At 33.0% G+C, this 26,123-nt stretch overlaps 1 protein-coding gene across 2 annotated transcripts in view; it reads left to right on the forward strand.

Annotated features, from left to right (window-relative positions):
• The window catches only part of LOC129981293 (fibroblast growth factor receptor 1-like), an 84,159-nt gene that overhangs the window by 32,396 nt on the left and 25,640 nt on the right, over positions 1 to 26,123 (forward strand). For both annotated transcript variants that reach the window (XM_056092069.1, XM_056092068.1), the window contains exon 2: positions 25,279 to 25,461. In XM_056092069.1, coding sequence (XP_055948044.1) covers positions 25,383 to 25,461 — 79 coding nt within the window. In that variant the 5' untranslated portion in view covers positions 25,279 to 25,382. The remainder of the gene's footprint in view (positions 1 to 25,278; positions 25,462 to 26,123) is intronic.

The following is a 26,123-nucleotide window of genomic DNA, read 5'->3' on the forward strand; positions in this document are numbered from 1 at the left end:
TTGGGGGATTATAATAGTTTTTCTATACTTCGTATATGTGAACGAAAAGCGATAATTAAAAAAAAAATTCTAAATTTATTTTTTCCCCCTACGTATTGCGTTTTTGTTCCTATTTCTTACAATTTTATTCAAAAATTTGAATGTCATATTCATAAGTATATAGTTTTCATATTTAATTCACTGCTTTATGAAATATGGTTTGCCATTACCCATCTTCCCTCTTTCTGCCCGTGAATCAAGCAAATTATCATCAATCGTTATCTGGATGTGGTTGTGAACTAATGACGTCTCGAGAGGGCTGTTGGAAATTCGTTAATTAACTCCGAAATGATTTGGGGTGCTCGTTTCCAGTTGTTCTCTTATCAGTGGATGGATGGTATATCGTCCCCGCGCGCACGTGGTAAACCGGTTCCAGGCATATGGCACAACTTCCGCTCCAATATGAAGGAATTGTCGAACAGCGATACATAAATAAAGCTCTTCTTTCAGCAACCGACCAGTCCGGATTACTGCTGGAGCGACTGAAATATGAGTATAACTTTCAGCCATAAAAATAGTGAAGATTTTGATGTTTGAAATGATTGTTATTCTTCGTTTATTGCTGGAAGTAGCAGTTTTATTACTGTTTCCTTCTTCAGCTGACACTAAAACTACCAGAAATTTGGATCTCCAGTCCGGGACTTTCCAGCATTTGGCGCTTTCCGCGGGACGTTGGCTAGAGAAAGATGGAGAGTATTAGATAAAATTCAAAATATCATGTAATTCAAAGCACATGCATCAATTGCAAATGACTAAGGAAATTAAAATTAGGCTTCAATATGAAAGAATTGTCTAATAACGATACATAATGAAGCTTTTTTTTTTTTTTCAGCAATGGACCATTCCGGTTTATTGCTGAAAGTTTCAGTCATGAAAATATGATGTTTCAGATGAATACTATCTTATGTATATTCCTGGAAATAGCGGTTTTATTCCTATTTCTTTCTACAGCTATCGCTAAAGCTCCAAGATTTTTTGAATCTTCAATTCAAGACTCTCTAGAACTTGGGCGCGCTGTACGGGACGTTGACTAGTTAGAGAGATGCACTGTCAAAGTTCAAGAGCAATGTAATTTAAAACAGTTGCACCAATTACAAATGGCTATAAATTATTTATAAACAATGACAAGTAGAAAAATTTGAACTCAATACAAAAGAAGTTTTAAGTTTTAGTTGCTTTCCTAATGATTGTTCATTGTCACATTATTTATTTATCTATTTATACACGGGCAACATCTATGCCCTTGTCCATTTCTAGCCAGACTCATGACCTTTGAGAAGATAACGACCAGACATTCTGAAGCCTGATTGCAGCCACTGATGCGGGTTTCGACACCCACTTGCTTGTTTTGTACGTGACTTTCTGAAACTTCCTATGTCTTCATTTCATTGAGGTGTATTGTAACTTTGTCTTAATATCTCCTATGCGTGAAAAATAAACAAACATAGTGAATATAGAGAATGCTTCATATCACAGGAAAATGAATGTTGTTGTTACTGTTTGACAACTGATTCTAAAGCCTTCCGTGCTTCTGCGCATGCGTTAGGATGGGTTTAATTCAAAATAGGGATGAGAGGAAAGATGAAATGAAGAGATGTCACATTTAACAATAACATTACTCGTAACTAACTCGGATTACTCGTGGACTGAATTAAAATAATCAAATCTGAATCAAAAACGACATGATACTCACATACACGTGGAAAAAAATTGAAAAAAAAAAAAAAGAGTATTAGCTCTAAAATCAAGGTCAAAGGATTACGAAGAATTTCAGATATGTGCTCATCCTTCCGCGTCTCTCCCCTTAATGAGATAGAATCGTCGAAAAGTGGTCGTCTCAGAACATTGAAACGAACAATATCAGTGAGACTAAGCACAAACACAATGAACAGTTATTACGTACGCAATCAAATTAAAGCTTCTTACTTTATTGCGTTCAAAAATCTCAATTTTTCTTTGTTTATAAAGAAGTTTATAACCATTTATAATTTTTTGTATTATATTGGGTTGGCAACTAAGTAATTGCGGATTTCACTCATAGATGGCTTCAGTTGAATTTTTACGTTTGCAGACGTAGTACAAATATAAAACACATTTTGTTATTTGATATTTGGCAATTCAGCTGTCAATCAGTAAAAAAAAGTTTTTTATCGGTTGCGTAGTTTTCGTTTGGCGTTCGTTGAAAAATGGAAAATCAAAAGGAACATTTTCGTCATATTTTGCTTTTTTATTTCCGCAAAAGGGAAAAAGCACCGCAAGCTCATAAAAAGTTATGTGTTGTTTATGGTGACGAAGCCTTAAAAGAATGGCAGTGTCAAAATTGGTTTGCCAAATTTCGTTCTGGTGATTTTTCACTCAAAGATGAAAAACGCTCTGGTCGACCAGTTGAAGTTGATGACGACCTAATCAAAGCAATAATCGATTCGGATCGTCACAGTACAACACGTGAGATTGCAGAGAAGCTTCATATATCACATACATGCATTGAAAATCACTTAACTTGGCTATGTTCAAAAACTCGATACATGGGTTCCTCACGAACTGAAAGAAACGCATTTAACGCAACGCATTAACAGCTGCGATTTGCTAAAGAAACGTAATGAAAATGATCCATTTTTAAAACGACTGATAACTGGCGATGAAAAATGGGGTGTTTACAACAATATCAAGCGGAAAAGATCGTGGAGCAGGCCAGGTGAACCAACTCAAACAACATCAAAAGCTGATATTCATCAAAAGAAGGTTTTGTTATCAGTTTGGTGGAATTGCAAAGGAATTGTCTACTTTGAACTCTTACCACCCAACCGAACGATCGATTCTGATGTCTACATTGAACAACTAACGAAATTAAACAATGCAGTTGAAGAAAAGCGGCCCGAATTGACAAATCGAAAAGGTGTTGTATTCCATCATGACAATGCAAGGCCACACACATCTTTGGTCACTCGGCAAAAATTATTGGAGCTTGGTTGGGATGTTTTGCCACATCCACCATTTAGTCCTGACCTTGCACCATCTGATTACTTTTTGTTTCGATCTTTACAAAACTCCTTGAATGGTAAAAATTTCAATAATGATGATGATGTCAAATCGTACCTGATTCAGTTTTTTGCTAATAAAAACCAGAAGTTTTATGAACGTGGGATTATGATGCTGCCTGAAAGATGGCAAAAGGTCATTGATCAAAATGGGCAATACATTACAGAATAAAGTTATTTACTTCCATGAAAAAATTGTCTTTGATTTTCTAAAAAAATTCCGCAATTACTTAGTTGCCAACCCAGTATAATATATGCAATCAGAATTGTTCTGTATTTTGTCACATATCATCATATTGATCTTTCAAATCTGAAAAAAGAAATGTACATCACCGAATGTTGTTATTTTACTCTTTCTTTTAATGATATCATTTCGACTTAGAAATATTCTATGATGCCAATTATGGAAAACAAATTTCTCACCAGGGCTGTCTTCTACTAAGGTTCCAACGGTTTCTTTTGGGTGGAAATTTCACATTCCAAGCATATGAGGGTGGGCTAATCGCATTGGACAGAGACGATTCACCGGAAACTCGCAAATTCTCCGCGTACCCCTGCGGAAATAACGTCAAGTTGATGTCGCCATGTGCTGAGCAAATGTCTGGAGGGACTAAAAAACACCTCCCCCTCCTACAAACCGACCGACGGTTGAGATTCTTAACATTTTACGCGCAACGGCGAATTGTTTTCTTCTGAGGAAGTAGATTAGGAGGAAATCCTCTTGCCCAAAGCTGAGGATTTACGCTTACCGGAGCAGATAGATCTTAAGTTCTGAAGGAAATCCATTGAATGGCGGAAAAAAATAAAAGTGACGGTATCTAGAGGGATTAAACAGGCAGATGTTCGGTACAAATCGAATTTCATGGCCTTCTCTGTCTGCAATAAAACTGGTATACCGTACGCGTTCTTGAACGATGGATTATGCTATAAGACTGAAAATAATAAAGAAGTTACTTGAGATCCAGGATTTGTCAAGAACGGATTACACTCTTAGGTATTTTATCTAATAAGATCTGAATCAGAGATAAAGAAAAACTAAATTATGATAATATTATCATGGAATTTTCTATAAAACATGAAAGAAGATAAAATAAAAATCGCATATTTTAGTAATTTATATATCTAATGAATATTTCATAATTTTACGAAGCAAGCATTTTCATTTATATTTTATTAATTGAAATGTTAATTTTATAAATATAATTTACATTTATCATTTTCATTTCCTCATTGTACCAATCTGTACATTTGAATAAAAGCGAAATGCAATAAATTATTATTATTTTGTTGCACGAAACTTGTTTCCAGGCTCACAAATCAACTTTGCTGCGCTATGCTTTGCCTTTTGTTTGAGCCAACCCTGATTGGACTACTCGAACTTTCCGTATTTACATCAGTTGAAAATAAACAAAGCATACTAAATTGTGCACAGAAAGAAACTTTTATAACGTTTGCTGATTCACAGAGCACATCTTTATTTTGCATTACTGAGTTGTGATTAATGCAGCGTTCATTCGAGGCCAACTATTGCGGGCAATAGAAGACCACGCATACCGCAGGAAGATCACGTGATCCCAATGGAACAATGGCAAATAGTTGTCCCATCGAGGCAATTATTTGCCATTGTCCCACTACGTAATAGTGAAAGAAAGAATAGGCCTTGTGTGAACGCTGTATAACAATTTTCAGTGGATACATTGAAAGCGTTATTCTAGTCTTGAAGAATTGTAAGAATTCAGAGTAAAAATTGTATATTCTTCCATAATATTTCTACATTACTTTTATCTAAAAGGAAGTGAATCTGGACCACTTTTAAAAGGAATTAGCCGCATTTACTAAGAGGTTTGGATAGGATAATTAATCGGATAAGAGGTCGCCTCATCTAACATTTTAGATTCCCTCTAGTTGTGATGTATCAAGTGTGGGATTATCTGGGTGAATTTTATAGTATTAGTTGCAACGGTTGTTGAAGGTTGATCACCAAAAAAATTGAACTACAATCAGATGCAGGAAAAGGACATCTTATCCTGTACTTTTATTCTGCACTCATTTGTAACTCTGGTATTTGATAATTTTAAAGCGATAAAGACCACATATCTGTCGAACGATTCAAATACATCATCAATCATCAGTTATATTTTTTCTGAATTCTACTCAAGACTTTTTTTTTTTAGAAATGCAATGTATAACATTCGTAAATATGACTTGTAAAAGTGAATTTGTAAGTGTTGTTTTGAAGTTGTTTGAAAGACTTACGCAAATATAATAAAAGTGCACATTAGAGCAAGCGTTAATATTTACAGTTACTTGATGCCTTGAACATCTTCACTATCGAGAGATTGCAAGTACCTTTATTAACAAAAAAATTTACCTTTACCTTTATTAACTTTATTGTCTTGTGCAAGAGCCTTTTATTTATTACATTTTCCGATTTCATTATCCTCAAAGCTTGCTTTAAGATTTGCTTGATCTCCAAAAATGCTTGCTTTGGCTACGAAACAATACCAACAACCAAACAAATCCAACTGTCGCTTTATTGAACAGACATTTGCTTACTAAAGCATCGATAGCGATATTTGACAATATCTAACGTCAAATATCGCTATCGATGTCTGCTTAATAAAGCGACAGTTGGATTTGTTTGGTTTAATCACAAAATAATACACCTTACGTGGATTTACTTTCCAATTATAAAAGAAAAAACAACTCGAAGGTCAAGACCAAATTGTACATTCTACTTGGTCTCAAAATAATCAATGAATGCTCTATTTAATCCCATTTTTCATCCAAACATAAAGTCAGTAAAGCAATTTTCTTTTTTTCATAAATAAATATATATCCTCCTCCATTTATAAAGCTATATGGTGAGGTTTTAATTTCTCTTGATTCCTTGCCAGGCCGGAGAGCACCTGCACCCCATTGCGGCTGTTGTGACGGGCGTTATTTTCGTACCGTCTGCCCCGGCCGAGTCGTTGGCATCGGATCTTAACAGAGAGCGAGATGGCACCGTTTTTACCCATATTCCCCGTCTTGCTTGCTCTCTGTTCAAGGACTGCTAATCAAGCCGCGATTAACACCGATGTCTGGAAATTTTGACGATTCCGGTGACGCTTCAAGGAGTAGTATCTGAAGGATTGAGGTCACCTTGCGTGAAAGTTTATAGCGTCACTCCGTATCGAAAACAGGATCAAAAGCAGATAATCGAAGGTGTTAGAGATGTTTCATCAAATCGAAATTTCTGTATTTCATAAGTTTACACAATGGTTAGAGCTGCAAAAGCCTCCCCTCCATTTAAACCAAACATGCGGTTAAGATAAGTGCCAATTGATTTGTAAATTTAAAACCAATGGGAGTGATATCGTCTAAACTTTCTCTTGTAAATATCCTCTTGTAAAAGTGATATCCCCTATCCCTTCTCTATTCACATAAAATTATGAAGGGTGTGTATGCTTCCAGAGTGCAGATTTTTATTTTCAGAGACCGTCGCATGAGTGTTTTGTGCCTTGTAGAAAGAATGACAATAATAATAATAAAAAATAATGGATAAATCCCCTATCCAAATATGTGTTTTCCGAACGATTATTTAAAGGGGAGGTTTTCCGTCGGAATTTTTCTTTCCGAATGACTGAAACAAAATTTTTTCCACAGACTATAATTTTAGTAACAAAATCATATACCAAATTTCATTTATTTGAATATTTTTTTATAGTTATCGCGTTTGCATGCCTGCAAAAGTACAGATCAATAAATAGCCAACTTTTTGAGAAATTTAATTTGACATTTGATAAGAACGTATACATTAGATGGTGAGCCGGCGTCCTGGCATAGGGGTAGCGCATCTTCCCCGTGATCTGGGCGTCCCGGGTTCGAATCCCGGTTCGGGCATGTCTGTTCTTCATCTGTGTTCTATCTGTGAGGTGTGTGAATGTGCCCCCCCCCATGTAAAAAGGGGTTGTGCAAACGAATGTGTGTTTCATCTTCATATGAGCTATACTCTGTTTCACCCTAACTTGGCAGTAGTGTATATTCTAGGGATGCCGAATTTCAGTCGTTGCCAGGGGAACTGGGTTACTTTAAAAGTACAAAGTTACTAGAAATGCAGATCGCTGGCGGAACTTTATCTCGCAAATTTTTCGCCAAATAGTAAATATTTATTAACTTTATTATATTATCATTTTAAATCAGAGAATTAATTTTTTCCTTACTTTCATTATTTTGTTCAATATTATTGATACATTATTTTAATAATTCATTAAAGTTATTTCATTTCGTTTCATCGTTTCTCAACAGAAAACCCTAAATCTTTCAATATTCTGTAAAGCGTAGTTCGGTTAATGTTTTTCGAAAAGATATCTGTATCATCGTTCACATCTTTTAAAACTTTGTCTAATGTTGGAATCTCATTTCTACAAAAAAATGCATGGATTTTTCGTCAGATATAGGATAATGTAAAATCATCATATTTTACAACAAGACCTGAATGTTTACCTACTGAGCTTGGTCGCTTCTTTCCAGGGCTACTTAAAGGACTGGATGCCTTTATTTCTGTTTTCATGTTGCACTTTTTGTTGATTTCACTCGTCTTGAAGGTGTGCACAGCGTATTCGGTGATAACACTTTTTCTTTTTCAGACATTTTAGAAGTGAATAGAAATGACGAATCGAATAAATATTCAACAATCAAAACTAATAAGTTGGTGGAGACGTAAAAGAAAAGCGCGCCAAATATTTGACCTTGAAGACCGGTTCTAGCCAAAGTGGAATTCATTATGTCAATCTTTTCGTTTTATTCGTTCGCTTTATTTACAAAATACTTAACAGATAAACACTTCTAACTTGAGAATAATTTTAAATATATACTGATAAAAAAAGGATTTTTGTAATTTATGATATTATTTGATAAATTTCTGAGCATTTTAACTATTTTAAAGTCGGAATTGATGGGGAGCTCTTTCCCAACGCGGAGCGTCACATTTTCTGCCTTTTACAATACTGCCAAGTTAGGGTGAAACAGAGTATAGACGTCAGACTTCTGCCCTCGGGTGCTCAGGGGTCTTTACCCTCGGAAGCTACTGCACCTCCTTTCCGTGGTAACGCGGACACGACATCATCATCATCATTAGATGGTGAAAGTGTCCAATTTTCATTTACTCAAAACGCCTCTGATTTATCGCAATTACATGCATGCGAAAGTACAAACTGACAGACTATCATCCTCTCGACGGATTTGATTCAAAACATGATACGAATTTATACTTTAGAGGCTAAATATGTGCGCTAAATTTTATTTTGCTTAGCCGTTTACGTTTTCTTCCTTTCTTTCTTTCTTTTTTTTTTTTTTTTTTGTAATTACCGTGTCCACTAGAACAGCTAAATCAACATATTTCCTATGAATTGATTAAAATTTGATAGAAATAAACAGGTTTTTATTTATTTTATTAAGACCACATACTTGAGTTCATCGATTTAACTCAAAACATATTTAAGTTAGAGCGTTCACATGTATACAAATTGACACAATTTCAGAAATGCGTTCTTCGAATAAAAGATAGCATGAAGACTCGTCTTTATCTCGAATTCGAATTTTTTGACTCGAGTTTGAATTTAACGAATGACAGATTTTCCAAATTTACTGTATTGCAAGTGCGTTTATGTTGTAGGTTTATTGGAGTTAAATTATGACAGGAAAACTTGGTGATCAACTAGAAAGGCTATAGAGACTTCGGTGATGGGAACAACTATCAAAGTGAATGGATATCGTGTATGAAAGTCGATCAATCATGTTTAAATTCATATGGTCAAATTGGGTTGGAAACTAGCACAGGTGGTCTATTGACAGATACCGGAAATGACACCAGAAATCAACTGGTAATGATGATTGAAGACATGGCTTTTCTCATACGCTACTAAAGTGCGATAAAGTTGTTTTCCCGTCTTAAAATACATACTTCAGAAAAAAACATAAATATACCATAATATACGAAAATATTGTAAACACACATTATAATTGACGCACATTGATTTATATTTATCACAAAAAAATGCATTCAATATCGTCGGAATAAACTCGAATTTAAATCTAGTAACTAGTAACAAAAGCAATGAAAACTATTGTTGAGAAATATGAATGAAATTATTTTTTAAAGTAAAAAGGGAAAAAAATATATTTACTCTAAAAAGCTTGATTTTTAAAAAAATACTTAGATCGACGTAAAAGTGATTTTGTGCTCCAAAGTTATTTTTAAAAAATATTAAATTTTGGATTAATTTTTAATTAAAAGTCTAAATAAAATTTTAAAATTCTGTTTTAGTGAGTTACCCAAAAAGGGTACTTTTCCGTTAGCCGGGCGCAAATGTCGCCAATTGTGACCCAAACGCGAGCCAAGTCGAAAGAAATTTGGCGGAATTCTACATTATTTGGCGATTTCCCGCTTGCGCCCGGTTAACGGAAAAGTACCCCAAAAAGTAACTGCCTACCAATTTTTAAGACATTTGTCGAGAACAAATATTTGGTGCTCAAATGTTCAGAGGTTGAACCAGCAGATATGGTCACCCCAAAACTTTCTCGCATACTCGCTAATAGAGATGTTATCCCAGTGAACGCCTTGCATGGCATTGGCGTACAATAGTTACGAAATATTAACCCTTGGTGGGAATTTTATCGAATCTATCATGCCATCCTTGGCAAGTTTTTTTTGGAGGTGGTGGGGACGATTAACCCAAAAATCGAATTTGGGTTTCAGGCGCGTTCTTTCCAACTGATTGAAACAAAAAATTTGACTTAAAACTTCACTTAAAACTGCAAAATCTCGAATTAAATTTCATATATTTAAGTCATTGCTCTTTTGAGTTATCGCTTTTACATGTTTCAGAAAGTACAGACTTAAGTTTAAGTGAAAACCTCTTGTTGGATTTCGCTCAAAATTTAAAAGACATCTATACTAAATATGTTAAATCTATGTACCGAATTTTATCTAACTAACTCTCTTTGTTTTATACTTATCGAGCTAACTTACATTCGAACAGGCGAACAGACAGACTTCATCTGAAGGGATGTTGCACAAAATTTGACTGAAATCTACAAATTTGATGTAAAGTTCGTAAACCAAATTTCATCCGTATATCTCAAAGCGTTTTTGAGTTATCTTTGTCACAGACGTACGGACATTTTCCCAAAATGCGTTTTTCGTACTCAGGGCGATCTAAAACGTAAAGATTCGTCGAAATCTCGAGATCAAATTCTTTGCCGATTACTATGCTTTCTCTGTACTTCGTATAAGAGAAAGTAAAAATGAATGAATGTCGAAAATTCTGAAAGAACCCAGCGTTTATTAATAAATCTTAAAAGGGAAACAAACAATAACAAAGAAGTTTCGGACTCGAGCGCAAAAACTGGGTTGTCTCATTTTTCTGTTGACACACACTTAATTTGTTCTACATTTCATAAAAAAGTTCTCCCTCCTTTTCCCTTTCAGTTAATTTTACATCCTTAGATATACTACCGCCTTAAAAAGTCCACGAAGAATCTTTGAACTAAAAGATTTTTTACGCATTTCTTCACTTTAAAAAGAACAATATCATTCTTTATTCCTCATTTTTCCATGATATTTCGGTAAATTTTTTGCAAGATCGGGCATCAAATAACAACATAGCCCATCCCTCTGTCAGTGAGGGAGTGATTCCAGCTCAGCTGTTGTTATTGCTCTGGTTATGCTGCAGGTCGCGCTACAATCGATAGTGACATCATTTTCTTGCGAACTTGGCTGAAACAATGCCTCTTTTATAATCCGCGGCTGAATTTCGGCGCTCTTTTTCGAAGGGGATGTTGATCGTCAAACCGTTTTTGCTGGGGTGACGCCTGATTTGAAGAATTGATAGTTTGTTTCTCTTCTAGAAAAAATAGTCAAGCGATGACTGGTCTTTTCTTATGTTCTCTCTCTTTTTTAAAAATCAAATCATAGTTTTTTTTATTTCCCTCGATTTGCTCGTTCTGCTAATCCTCACATCGTTCCGAACATCGCATTTCTTTGGTGAACCGGCGAGTTGACAGTTCGTAAAAAGCTGTGAGCACCTACGTCAACCATCAATGACGTCATTCATGTTTCTATATTTTCTATAAGCTGCAGAACGGAGATTTCCCTGATAAAGTTTTATTACTAAGAGTATCGATACATTATAATATATAATAGTATCGATACATTACCAAATATATTAATACCGATACATTACCAAATATAATAGCATAGTTATTTTTTGAAAATACATCAGGATAATATGTAACCATTTAAATTATCCCAATGATATGCAGAAAAACTTCCATTCATTCTTAATATTTGTGTTGTTATCTATGCACAGAGTGATCATTTAAATCCTTTCGAAACGTCGACAGCTGCAGTATTGAAAGTGGTGCCTAGACATAGTAAAATAGCTATGTGCTAGGTGATGAGAGTGCTTATTGCCCCATCTGGCTAACAACTACAGAATTACCTTTTCTATCTCGTAAACCGTATAAGGTGTTGGGGAAGTGTTGATTACAAAATTGCAAAATATTATAGATTTTGTATAAAGGACCTGTTGTGTACATTAATACTTAGAGCTTAATATTTAAAATGCACATTTGTTTATTCCCGTTTCCCGAAATGGAAACAACAGGGAAAAAATATTATTTTGTAGGGAAAATTACCCCATTATACATTTCTCCATGGAAATATTCATACAGCAGATGTATGTGATCTTTTCTTCAGTTTCGGCTTGCAATGGTTTTTGGTTTTTAGCAATGCTATAAAAATATTTCTAAGGAGATTTAATTTTTAAACTAATCAGAGTAGTTCCCCAAACTTTCTTTCATACTCTTTAATAAAGATGTTATCCCCCCCTCCCCCTCTATATAAAAGTGTGGATCGTGGATAAAGCCACGAATAGTTTACTTGGCATTGGCGAACATTAACAGTTACTAAATATTGGTCTTCAATCTATTTTGTGGTCCTTGGCAATTAATCCCTAAATTGTTGGGCCGCGGTGATCTGTTGGTAAGGTCTCGGTTCGTGAGCCGTAGGGTTTCAGGTTCGAGGCCCGATTCCACTGAAGAACTGTCGTGTAAGAGGGTCAGTTGCTCGTTAAATCCGTCAGGACTAAACACTAAACGTCCACCCGCTGGTGTGGCGTGAAGTGGAGAGGGGGGTGCCAGCTCAGGTGCCGTCCTCATCATCTAATCGCTGTTCAAAATTACGAGGTCCGTCCTAAAATATTCCTAGTGTTACTTTGAAACGGGGCGTCAATATAATGAAACTAAACCCTAGCATATTGTTATTAGCATCTAAAAATATAATTTCTGTTTTAAACGCGTTATGTCCATCTGATTAAAACGAAAATTTGACACAGAACATCACATGTAGACACAATCACATACCAAATTTCATAGATTTAAGTTTTGCGTTTTTGATTTATTCTGTTTACGTCTTTGTGAAAGTACGGATTGGCAGAAAGATTACCCGTTGACGGTTTTGGTTCCAAGTTTGTGAAGTGTCTATCCATTAGGTTTTAAGTCTAATTTTATCCATTAAACTCTCTTCGTTTTGTAATTATTCAGTTAACTTATACTAAGACAGCCGTACAGACAGACTTCCTCTGAATGGATTGTGCTGAAAATTTTATGGAAATCTACAAATTAGGTGTAAAGACATATATATCAAATAATCCAACTAGCTCAAAGTATTTTTGTGTTATCGGATTCATAGAGAGATAGACAGGCAGACAGACATAATATCAAAAATGTGTTCTCAGTTCAGAGAGAAGTGAAACATAAACTTAAAATTTCGAATTCGATATTTTTTTTCTTTTTACATAGTTAGTTTATTTACGTAGTTTTTTAATTACATTTAAAATGTATCAAATTTGTAGTGTATGATAGAAATTCCTTGTAAATTTATCAATGCTACGTTATGTGAATGTTGAAGTGATGATTCAGTAGGTGAAAGTATCAGAACTTCCTTCCCCCACTAAGTATTTCTAACCTCGCCAACTCAGCTCGATAATTCTCGTCCAAAAATAAATATCAAATAAGGTGTGTAATAAATTAACTGTAATGTTCATCGCTTTTTGCATGTAACAATTAAAAGTAATTGATGCCTTTTATAGAAATATTCATCTGAATAACATTTAAGAAAATTATCGATGCATTTTCTTTTCGAAAATCTAATAAACGAAATATATTTCTATTCGCACAATAAGAATCAAAACCAAAACTCGTTAATGGTCAGTGAAAAAATAAAATAAAAAAAAAAACAGAGATAACGGAAGTGAATTTTGATGAAAGTGAAAAAAAAAAAAGATATTAGTATTTATCCAGGATGGGTGTGGATTAGTCTGATTGCAGCTCTAGCGCCTCTGAGTTGAAAGAATTATTTCGTTTCCAAATCTATCAGTCAGCTCAGTGCTCAGTAAGTATTCTTGAACTACTCGCAGACCAACCTCGGTTTCTCATGTTCTTTCTTGCATCATGTTCTGCTTTTATTGCTTTTTATTGTTGTTGTTGTTGTTGCAGTTGATCTTCATACTTTTACAGTGAAAAAGTAAAGTAAATCAGAGAAGAAAATTAAAATGCAATTAAAAAAAAACAGAAACTGCTGCAACTTTTCAGCCCTTATGGAGGAGCCGTCAACTGCTTCCCGCCATCATTGTCGAATTCTTGCCTCGACTTACTGTAACCGTTACATGGATTTCGAGATATATACCACAAAACATTAGAGAGATCTCATCTTTCGATATTAAGGTTAAGATGCCACTGAGTCTGAATCTCCGCATGTTTGAGATAAGATCAGGGAGCTCATTATTAATATTGCGGTTTATTTTGAACACTGCAACTGTGTTTCGTCTTTCGCACCCTTGTATTTGTTTGTTTGCATCGTGGCAGTGCTTTGAAGGCATTTGTGCAGTTCTGCATCCTCTGAACCACTCTTTTAATACTGAATTAGCCTCTTTATAGTTAGTCTGATGTATCTAAGTCAGAACGACTTTTACTGTGTTTTTTTTCTTTCAAAGAAACAGTGCATGATTAATGTAATGCTTAGGTTAATTAACATCTATAGAAAGGACAAATGCTTTAAGCAAACAAAAATAAAAAAAACAACATCTGCATTTAAAATGAAATTTGTAGAGTCTACATTTAGCTAACTCCCAAGAAATATTCTATTTAATGAAATTTTCTTGAGAATCTTGACAATGAACAATATTTACATGTTATTAACTCTTAATAAGGGGATAATTAATGGAGGGGGAAAACTAACTTGGAATTTATAAATTGTTCAAAGAACCAGATATTTTTAAATTTGTAGATATGAGAGGATTAAATGGATAGGACACGCTATAAGATTAGATGACAATCGAAGCAAGAAAAAGATATCTTTGGCTGAAACATTTGATAGCCGAAAAAAGGGAAGATCAAAACTTAGATGGATTGACTGATTGGAAAAAACTCGAAGCCTATTAAATTGACAAATTAGAAAACTTCAGCGCAGAAAAAGGAGGCATAGAATGAGATTTTAAAGAAGGTCAACGCTTTCCCGGGGCTGTCGTGCTTGTGAAGAAGATTTAACTCAGCATTGTACGAAAGAAATTTCTCATATAACAAAATTTTCCGCAAGAAAAGTTTCACACTTTTGCAATGTTTTGCGAATTTTCATGTGTGGAAATTCCAACAAAAATAACAAATCGGCTGCCATGAAGAATAACTGCACCTGAAAAGTATGGGAATTTTTTGAAGATGGTACATAACAGTTTTAATTTTCTTTAAGCTGATAAAGACATTGTAATCATCACGGAGGGTGATAAAGACAGTGAGCGATGTCGATAATTATGAATAGGTTATTAAAATACCTTAATAAGATGAAATGCTAATAATAGCATCTGATACAATACAAAAAGGACAAGAGCGTCAAGAAATGTTACAGATTATGTATTTAAGTTTAATGAAGAATGTGTAAAATCTATACAGATTTCTGTCTCATGCTTATATGCGATATCATATATAAGCGTTCCGGAATATTTAAAGCATTTTACAGGAACCAGTTGCAATTTAGGTATTTTATGGTCCCTAGCAGTACCCATTTTGAAACCCTCTTAATATCTAGGCAATTTACTTGCACATTTCAACAAATTTTTAACTTAAATCAATATCTTAATGGTTTGTTTTAATTAATATATATTTTTAAAAAATTTTGTAAGCTTGTAAAAATGTATGATTTTATATTTAATATACAGATGTTGGTGAAAGAATGACCTAAATAATAAAAATCTTTAAAAAGTTAACCATAGTTTTTAGTTATTGATTTTCTTATTTGCAATAAATGCATCTGATATGATTATGATAGATTATAAAGAAAGAATAAATTTAAAAAATATTTAAAATTTTTTTTAACCTCTTAATTGTCATGCCCGAGCGACTGGGCATTGAATTATCACTTTTTAAAGTTATAAGCTGAAACAAAATCGTTCAAAAACACTTAGTCAAATTACACATAATTCACAAATGACTTACATTTTGGATACTTAATTAAACAATAGATTCCGGAAACGGAAAATGTCAGCTAATTAGATAGAAAACAAAACAGTTAAAGGGTTTTAAGGGACCTCACAAAGGTATAACTATTTTGGCGTAACCAGGATTATAACAAACAGTTAAATTACTAATAAAGTGCCAATATTTATAAATAAAAAAATTCAATTAATTGAGTAATATTAATAAATTAACTCTTTACAATCGGAAAAGTAATCTGATGCATAATTATTCACTTAATACAAGAGTTGATTGTTCCAATATATATATATATATATATATATATATATATATATATATATATATATATATATATATATATATATATATATATATATATATATATATAATTGTTCTAAGTTGAATTTCCCCGAAAAATTCTTCTATATCTTTTTACCATTCTGTAGGCATTTTTAACAATCAGAATTGAGAAATAAATAAATAAAACGTTAAAGGTTGACCTGCTGTTAGAGATATGGGGCTTTCACTATAGTAATCCTACGGGGCTATAGAAGATCCCCCATGGAGTTATCCGCTGCGCATGCGCAGATGGTTTTCGTTAAATCTCGTAAACTATATATGTTGGAGACAATGAGTTTTCTCCATAGCCCTTACCAGGCTTCATTTCTCATCAGCAACGACGAGAGGACGGAAGTAAAAGTCCATGTCATTTCAGAAACGCCAGGCTTTTTCTTCAGTTGATGCAATTTACAGGAGATAGCTTCTGTTGGAAGCGGGCTCTCCTTAACCTCCACCATTCGTTTTCACCATAGCAATCCTACAGGGCCATAGAAGACAATGAATAAATCATAAATGGGGCGTCCTAAGCTTTCTCTTGAAGAAGCCTTGCAAAGAAAAAAAGAAAGGGAACGAAAGAGCAAACAAAACCTTCAATCAAACCTTCAGAGACAAAACCTTCAATCAACAAAAACGAATGATGAAAATTTTAAAATTAGAAGCTGATCGAATTAAACATGAATGTAAAATAGTTTTACAACGGGAACGAAGAAAGCGTAAACGTACGCAGTCTGTTGCAGATTCTCAATCGCAACTTTCAATTTCAAACTCAGAAGAACGTGCCCATTTGGATTCTAAATCACAACCGTCAACGTTCAACGCAAAACGTCACCGTTTCGATTCTGAGTTTCAAATATCGCTTTCTAGCTCTAAGCAATTCATCGACAAAAATATTCTCACATGATAAATTGAAATTTAAGATAGCTGAGTTCATTCTTTTTTTTCTTTTTGCAAATTTATTTGCTAACTAGGTTAATGCCAATTTTTAATCGATCTGCCTGCGACCACTCAGACCAGCGGTGCTAGGCTGCTGCCTAATTGGAAAATCCGCCATAAGCTGGAATCAAAAAGGCGCAATTCACTAGCAAGTTATTAGATCACGTGATTGTGATGTCACATGATAGAGTCCATGTCCATCAATTTCTTTAAAAGCGCTGAGTGTTAAGAAATAACTCAACAAAAAAAGCTTGAAAACTGATAAGAATCCATTGCTATCACCGTTGAAACCGTCGATGTACATCTACCAAACGCCAAAATTAACACCTCGACACTCGTGGCGAAAGGAGGACTTGACTTTTCAAAACCAGCGCACAGGCAAAAATAAAGATTTTTCCTCTCCCTTCCCCAAAGAAATTGACGCCTCACAAGAGTTGTTTGCGGGGTCAGTGATCCTTATATTCCGCAGCTATTTAGAATCCTTGTTTATGATGGATGTTGTCGGCTCGTGGCCAATTGTAGAGCCAACAAACTAAATGGAAGAGTTACCTACCCCAAAGTTTTTTCAAGGAAGACCTACTTTGCTTCTGTGTGGTATCAGTCAGCGTACCACACAGTCAACTCGGAAAAGAAGAATGATCTGTCGAGTTTCTTCTAACAAGCCCATTTGGATACAAAATTGTTACAAAGGCATGTTGTCCAAATTATTTAAATCACAAAATAGAATGGAGAAATTTTTTGTAATAACAGTCTGAATCATCTCTGAGAATCAAAACTGACGAGAAATGAAATCGAATATTGCATTTGAATACATCATACATAATGTACTTTTATTGTAGGACAATTTTCTGAATCATATCTGAGATTGAAACTACTCAGAGGAAATTGAATGATCATAATGTATTTCAATAAATCGCCCACAATGCGATTTATGACAATAGCTTGCCACAGCATTGTCGTAATATTTGTACTCTTATCGCTGACAAGTTGATCAATTAAGTTAATGGTTGATACATCCTAAGTTTCCCAAAATTTAATATCATAGGGTAGCTTGATGATGGTAGCTTTACAAAAATGAAGTATAATTTCTACCTTGTATCAACCTGACAATGATCCAGACCCTGATGAGTTTCACAAAAAACCTAAGAAAGAAAACAATTCTAACATATGTCTTTCTGTTTAAATAAAATTGGTGGGAGTAGCTAAAGGATAGAGCTTTATAATTCATAGGGAAGGATTCATAAGCTCTCCAAGCCAATTAGTTGTTGTTCAACTATGTGGATGGTTGACAGGTCATAAGTTGCTCAAAATTTAATATCATTGGTTAAGACCTTTGATTAATCCATTAAAAAATGAATTATAATTTCTATTTTGTATCAACCTGAGTACGATTCAGACCCTGATGGGCTTCGCAAAAACCTAAAAAAGAAAGCAATTCTAACATGCGTCTTTCTGCTTAAATAAAATTTTCGGGAAAAGCTGAAGGATAAAGTTACCTACTAGGAAGTTTTTCAAGGAAATTTTATTTTGCTGCTGTGTGGCATCAGCCAACTTACCGCAGCTATCTCTGAGAAGGATCTGTTCAGTCTGTTGTCAAATAAGTAGTTGGATGCAAAACTGTTCATGGATATTACAATAGTGTTTTTTTTTTTTTAATTCTCTGAAACGAATGGGTAAATTTATGGAACAATGTTATTTGATTCTTTCTTGAGAGTCAAAACATTCACAGGAAATAAAATTGCACAATGCATTTGAATAGATCTCATAAATCGTAACTTCATGTTGTCTAGTCCTAAAATTAACTTTATTAAATCTGAACTATAATTGTTTACTCAATTACTGAACACTCATTGTTTAATTCAAACATTCCCATGGTTGATTAGTTAGGCGCGAATTGTTAGTTGACCACAAGCCTTCCAAATTTAGTGCCACTGACAATGACCTTTAATCGTACCATTACAAAATCTAACTAAATTTTTAACATTTAGGTTCTCGGTGTTCTGACGACAGATTTTAGCTGATATTAATCTTGACAAAAGATAGCATCTCTGAAAAGAATATAAAGACATTCTTTGAAATCCTTTTTCATTAAAATTATTACCTGATAAAACAAAATTAAATTACAAAAACATTTCAGAACCGCTTTATGCTCGGAATTATTCTATCGTTCTGGAGTAATTATAAAACTAGTTAATTTTATCCTTATCAATTAATTAATTGTATCCATATACATAAACTTATTAATTTTATCCATGTACATAAATTTATTAATTGTATCCATGTACATAAACTTATTAATTGTATCCATCTTAATTAATTGCACCCATTTTAATTAGTTAATTGTATTCATATTAATTAATTAATTGTAACCATATTAAGTAATTAATTGTACCCATAATCATTAATTAATTGTATTCATATTAATTAGTTAATTGTATTCATATTAATTAATTAATTGTATCCATATTAATTAGTTAACTGTATTCATCTTAATTAAGTGCATCCATATTGATTAATTAGTTAATTTATATCGTATTATTTAAATAAAAGTCATCACTCATTTCTCCACAATTCAGTTTTATTCTACAACTCATCAAGCCTTCTTGAACTGTAATTATTCGTTAAAAAAAGGCACATGAAAGATTATTCTAATGATTGCATATAAAATCATAGACCCGGAAAGGGATAATGAGGACCCATAAATTTGGAGCGAACGTTCTAGCCTCGATATCTCAAGTCAATTCTTATTCTTATATAATAAAATTGCTTAAATAAATTGCGTCGAAGAATTTTTATAAATAATTTTGGTATAGTTATATCAATAAGAGTGCTTGAAACTCTAAATTATCTTTTTTTGGGGGGGGAGGGGTAAAAAGTCTTAAAATATTAATTAATCTATGAACTATTGTATGTATTAAGCAATTTAAAAAAAATCGTTACATGTATGTTTAAATATTTCTTAAATATTTATTTCCTCTGGAAATACAAACAGAATAAGATACAATAATCCTTGTATAAATAATATTCCCATAATTTACAACATTAAAAATTTTTATTAATTTTTTGATAGGTATTAATTTTCTAAACCTAGTTAAAGATTGGCCGATTAGATTATCCGATTGGATTTTATATATATCTTAAAACTATGTTTATTGATTTGATTTAGTGCACAAAATAAAATTTTTTTATCAATTTGGAACTTTTATCAATAAGCAGATCAATCTATGGCCAATGATAATAAAAATCTACGAGCAACAGAAAATCGTTTAATTTTCCGATCGATTAAGTTACATCAAATATCGATTAATGATGTTTAAAACTACGGGTTGCTACTAAATACGTATATGTTATATTCAAATCTATTTTACTTGGCGTCAATGGTCATCTAAAACCAGTATCAACTGAATCTACGAGCAACAGACAATCGTTTAATTCTGCAATCGATTCATTCACATTAAATATCGATTATGATGCTCAAAATTATCGATTTCTACATATCGATAATATTCACGTCTATTTTACTTGGCGTCGTGGCATATCAAATATCTTTCCTTATCCGTTTGAAGATCTTTAACAAGCCAAGCAGAAGGTTTCAAGAATATCACAATCTCCTTGACTCTCAGCAACAAGTGGTACGATCGAGCTGGTATGCGATGGTAGATGATTCACTTCTGAAAAATTTAACATCCATTCCTTACTTATGCAAACAACTTCGCTCTTGAAATATGATGTCGCTGAATGACGGCGTTGTGGGTTCAAGAGTCAATGACACACTCTTAACATCGAACATCATTCAAGAAGTGAAAAAAAGAATGGGGAGGGTATCGATAACAATCTGATCCCACATCACTAACTATCCAAAGCGACACAAAGTAAAAGAAAAATACACTTGATTCTATTTAATGACCGTGTTTTTCTACAATGGAGGCTTCAAGCATTCCTGCCAAAGCGCGAGATAGATTTTGTTCAAGTCAGAACAGCATTGCTTTGGAATGATTTTGAATGATTGCTCAAATCTTTTCGGGGACAGTAGGCGGATTGGGTCGCTGGGAACTGTCCAATTAAAAGCCATCCTAGACACCGCCTTTCTTAGAAGCAAGTGATTGGATTATTTTTTTTTTTCTTTTGGCAAGCTGGGAAGTCCCAAAACAAAATGTTCTGTGTATGTGTGTGTGTATAGATGGATGCGCCGCAGCTTTTTCTGCTTTCTTCTACTTTTGTTCTTTATTGTTTGTCAGGGTGTGAGCACAGAGGAGAAAAAAAGAATGGTGAAAGAACAAGAGCAGCATTTCCATCAACAAGTTGCGAGTTTTGTTTCGCCAAAGAAGTTGGTGGGAAGGAAGAAAGAGGATTAAGAAAAACGTTTTCGAAACTTGAGTTCCAAGAAGGGGAAAGATTTTTAGAAAGCAAGAAGAGAGTTTACGGAAGTTATCTAAACTTTTAATGTTTTTCTTCTCGTTTTTCTTTTTCAAAATTCTTGGAAGAGCATGGAACAGTTAAGACTGTGACCTTGAGGAAAATAAATGAGTAATATACAATTTGATTCAGAGTATATTCAACTGTGGGATCATATCAATAAATTAGGGTTTTGCAAAAGATATTTGGTTTAAATGATTTAAATGAAATTTAGCTAAAATTTTCAGGATTTTTTTTTCTTATTTAATTAGCTCTCATTTATCAATAACGATTTCACTTATTTTTTCTATGTATTTATGTATTTTTTTTTATTTTTATTATTATTACTTCGCTCTTTCTTTCTGAAAATCGAGTTGAGTAGAATAGTTCGAATTGATTCATGCACCGGGTTTCATCTCTAAAAAGTTATCTTTCTGAAAATCGAGTTGAGTAGAATAGTTCGAATTGATTCATGCACCGGGTTTCATCTCTAAAAAGTTATAAAAATAATTTTTCAAAACGCCTTTTAATTAGTGCGCTAAAAAGTAGAAATTTACTGTATTTTAATTATTCTGTATTTTGATACTTATAATTTATTATGATAAATACTAGAGAATCTGCAATTCAGTTTTTACTGTAATCAACCGCTGATTGCACCACTAAATTGTTCCACCTTTTATTTAATTGTAGATTAACTGATAATTAAGTAAGGAAAATAATAAAATAGAGTATTGTCATCGAAAATACATAAGTGTGCTAGAGTTTCAAAATTCTAGAACATCTGGAGATGATTTTGATTTTGTATATATATAAAGGTGTGAAAATTGCGGGAATGTTTAAAGTGTTTAGTTGCTCTCCACAACTGCTTCCCTTATTTGATTTTTTTTTCCTTTATATATATTTTCTAGAGAGGAGTTTTGTTGCAATTTTTTCAAAAAAAAAATGGTATTTAATTAAAAAATTAAAATAATTTGATAAAGAGGATTCATGCATCCTAGTTTAGTCCACGACAATTTTAAAAGGTGAAACATTTAAAATAAAAGATATAAATATCTTTCTATTTGTTATTATTCATAAGCCGACTGTTGTAGATGTTTATCAAGATAATGTTCAATTTTCGTTTCTGTCAAAACTTTTGCCTTGTTTCAAAGAAAATCCATTTAAATATTTCTGTGTTAGAGCCCTGATATTATTATATACAATTCACAATTTGGCATTATGCTGAATCAACTGATGATTCTCAAATTGTGTGCGTCAGTATTCAATTGTGTGTGCCATTCTATAATTTTTTTTCTGTGCTGTTAAAAAAATTGTTTAATCAAAGCTCCGTGATGTATATGACTACGAATTTCAAGAAATTTTTATTTTTTAATTGCTTCTATTTGATATCCGAAATAAACGAAGTCAGAAAACTTATGGCGTATTTACTAACAATTTCATTTTATCTCGTCATCTTTTTATAAATAGATTTTATAAATTGGCCCTAGATGGCGCTACTATATAAAAACAAGAGACGCTCCCCCACCGGCTTAAAATCGCTGTCTTCGTAACACCGGGCTTGTCCATGGCAAGTGTCATAAGAAACAACAACAATAAATTTACTTGGGGGTTTAAACTTATCTACCTAAAGTGAAAACGAGATAATAAATTATTTATTACAAGGTATTTGAACGGATTAGTCATTGTTCTACTATTTTACGATTATCTCTAGATGATAAGGAATTTTTGTCATATATATGTCTGGAACTCATGGCCCGGGTAAGAAATTCTGACTGCCTTACTTATATAGAGCTGGTAATAAAAAATAATCTGAGAAAAAAGATCATTAACTTAGTCAGAGAATCCCAACGCGGCGCGAGCATATCCCTGGGAATAAGCTAAAGAAATTTGGGAATGCTAAAAATCATAAAATGTAGGAATTCAAACAGAAAATAAATTGTTAAGTGGTTCAGATTCATGTGATAAATGAAAGTTATATAAATTTTATAGATTATTGCAATTTCTAAAAAGAACATTATCATTTTATATGTGTATTAATAACGAATGTCACAGTTTGATTCAGTTTGAAACGTGAGATTATATGTTCATTAGAACACAGTTTTATACAATTCAACTCTATGAAATATGCTACAGAATCACATTGAAGCTACTTTCCACTAAGATAATTAATTGTCGTGACAAATAATAGTCAATATTCACCCAGAAATTATTTCATAGCTATTTTCCTTTGTATTGATATTGCTGTTAACCCTTTAAAGGGCCATTTTTTTCTAGTCATATTATGTTAAAATATTTTTAGGCTTGAAATTAGAATAAGAAAAGAGATTCATTTAGCTTATTAGATAAATTAAATTTGATTTATTAATTAATTTGGTTAATTAATAATTAAGTATCAAATCAAGACACATCATTTTGTGTAAAATAAAGGACTAAAGCATCTAAGTTTCTGTCTTTCTAAAAAAAATTGTTAGAACTTATGCCAACCTACATAAATTCATATAAAGATTGATAAATTTGGTGGGAAGCATACTTCCCACGGCCCTAGAAAGGGTTAATTTACTAAAGTTCTATTAATGAAATAAATATAATTCGAAAACAAATTCTGCAAATGCTGTTAAATTAATTTGAATATACTGATTCGTAAGATATCCTTAGTCGTTTAAATTAGTTAATAAAAAATATTCTTAACAGGATAGTCGAGGAGGGATATAACTGGGAATATCAGGTCATATTTGAATGACCACTGGTCATGCGGATTTTTAAGAATTTGGTTCTGTAGAGCCGTCATAATGTGTACTATCTAGTCTCAATAAAATGATTAATTTATTTTCACATTTTAAACTTAAAACATTAATGATTTATTCTGTTTTAATAATTTTGTAAGAAATGAATGTTTTTAATCATTTATTGTAACTCATGACTCTCGACGTTTGTGCACAAGCAATTTCTGTTTTTATAAATATTTTAATATTGAAGAAGAAAACAGATAGAAACCTGGTCATTTGCGCTATCTGTCTTGGTCATTACTAAATTGTTAATATTATCGTAATAGTTTCTAATTATTATCGCTATACTTTCAATTCATAAAGTTTTTTTTTTTTTTTTTAATTTATACTTTTGCATATGGACGAGATTCTTTATAACTTCATTATGAGATAGTTGAAAATAATAGATGAGTTTCAGGAACAGTTATTTATAATTATTTTCTAAGTACCACATTTCACAAGACAAAGCAAACACGAACACACACAAAAAAAATACACGAAATTCACTTAGAATACAATCTAATAATGACCACCAAGAAGGATCATGGGAAATATACCATGACGTTAATAAGGTAACGCCATCTGTTGTATTAAAAAAGAAGGTAATAGAGTTATGTAACCGCTACACTTTGTAATTATTTTCCCAATTTATCGAAAATATAAAATCGATTTGAAATTTTAAAAAAATTATCCTGTTAATAAAATGATAAATGCATCTAAATATTTTTATCGAAAGATTTTAATTAGCTTCATTAAATTATAGTAAACATCTTATGAATCTAAATAACAGCGCAGACTATGGCTGCTAATGGAAAGGATTTATATCGGTGTTTCTTTTTGTTTGTTAATCGACCTGCCAACGGGTCTAGGGAACAATTTTTTTTTACCAAATTAGAAACTCGCCACTGAACGACACTGAAAAATAAAAAGATTAAGTGAATTTATAGATGCATGAGGGGGGGAAAGTATAATTAAGTTGAAAAGATGTTTAAAATAAGCTTTCGTACAGTACTGTCTATATAGGTATTGTTGATTTAATTAGAAAATTATCACAAAATATGTTTCGTATAATTAACAGATTTTCACAGACCAATATAGAGAATCTTGTATAATCTTACTTCAGCGTGTATGAGAAATCGGTGTTGGGATATATCGTGGCCTTTTATTCTTTAAAGCAACAATGCGGTTGCTTTGGTGATAAAGCAAAAATGTATCTTTCACACTTTTCTATAACAGCATTTCTTATCTTCTTACAGATATCCTAATCGCCATGTAGACCCCCAGGGAAAGGGTTGACCACAGCGAAGAAGCGTTTATCAGCGGCACAAAATACAAAAAGGCTAAACAAGGGCTGAAACCAATGGATAGAAGAAGATGGACGTTTCCTGCTTGCGGGATTTTGTACCTGTTCTTCGCGTTGTGCTCTGCTGGAAAGCTCGGTGAGTTTATATAGTCTCTTAAGATTTGGGCAATTAAATAGCATGTGAATTGTATTGTATTAAACTTGGGATAGTGGAACCTGCGCTCACTCATTAACTAGTGCTATTTGCGCTCACTTTGTAGGTTTACTGGAACTTAATTACCTTTGGCAGGAAAACTTGGCGAGCATTTAGAGACATTATAGAGAGCTCATGGAAATAAATTAATTCAGTGGAACTCGCTAGAAAAAAATGGCGTAATTAAAGATTCTAAAAATATTTTTGTATCTTATATTATTTATTCCATTTCAGAATTACGCGTTTATTTATTAAATTCGGAAATTAAAAAACGGAGGAAAAGCTTTTTAAGTTTCGGTTTCTATCTTTATCAATGAGCCGGGGTTCAGGATTCCCAGGATCTTCCAGAGATAGCTTCTACCTTAATTTTATTTTTATTTAAAGTGAATATTAATGTATTCTTTGCCGGTGTAACGCCGTTGTTGGCACATACCCTATATTCATCAATCTTAGCAATCTCGCCTAGTTTTAAAACGAATCGGTAATATGACTAAAACTATTATTTTTTTTCTAAGTTTTAACTCAGGGTGCTGCTTTGGACAAAATCCAAACATGAATATCACAAGAAAAAAAATTGCAGAATCAGAAAATAGTAAATCTTTGGA

Source organism: Argiope bruennichi, chromosome 8, assembly GCF_947563725.1.
Source record: "Argiope bruennichi chromosome 8, qqArgBrue1.1, whole genome shotgun sequence".
NCBI lineage: Eukaryota > Metazoa > Arthropoda > Arachnida > Araneae > Araneidae > Argiope > Argiope bruennichi.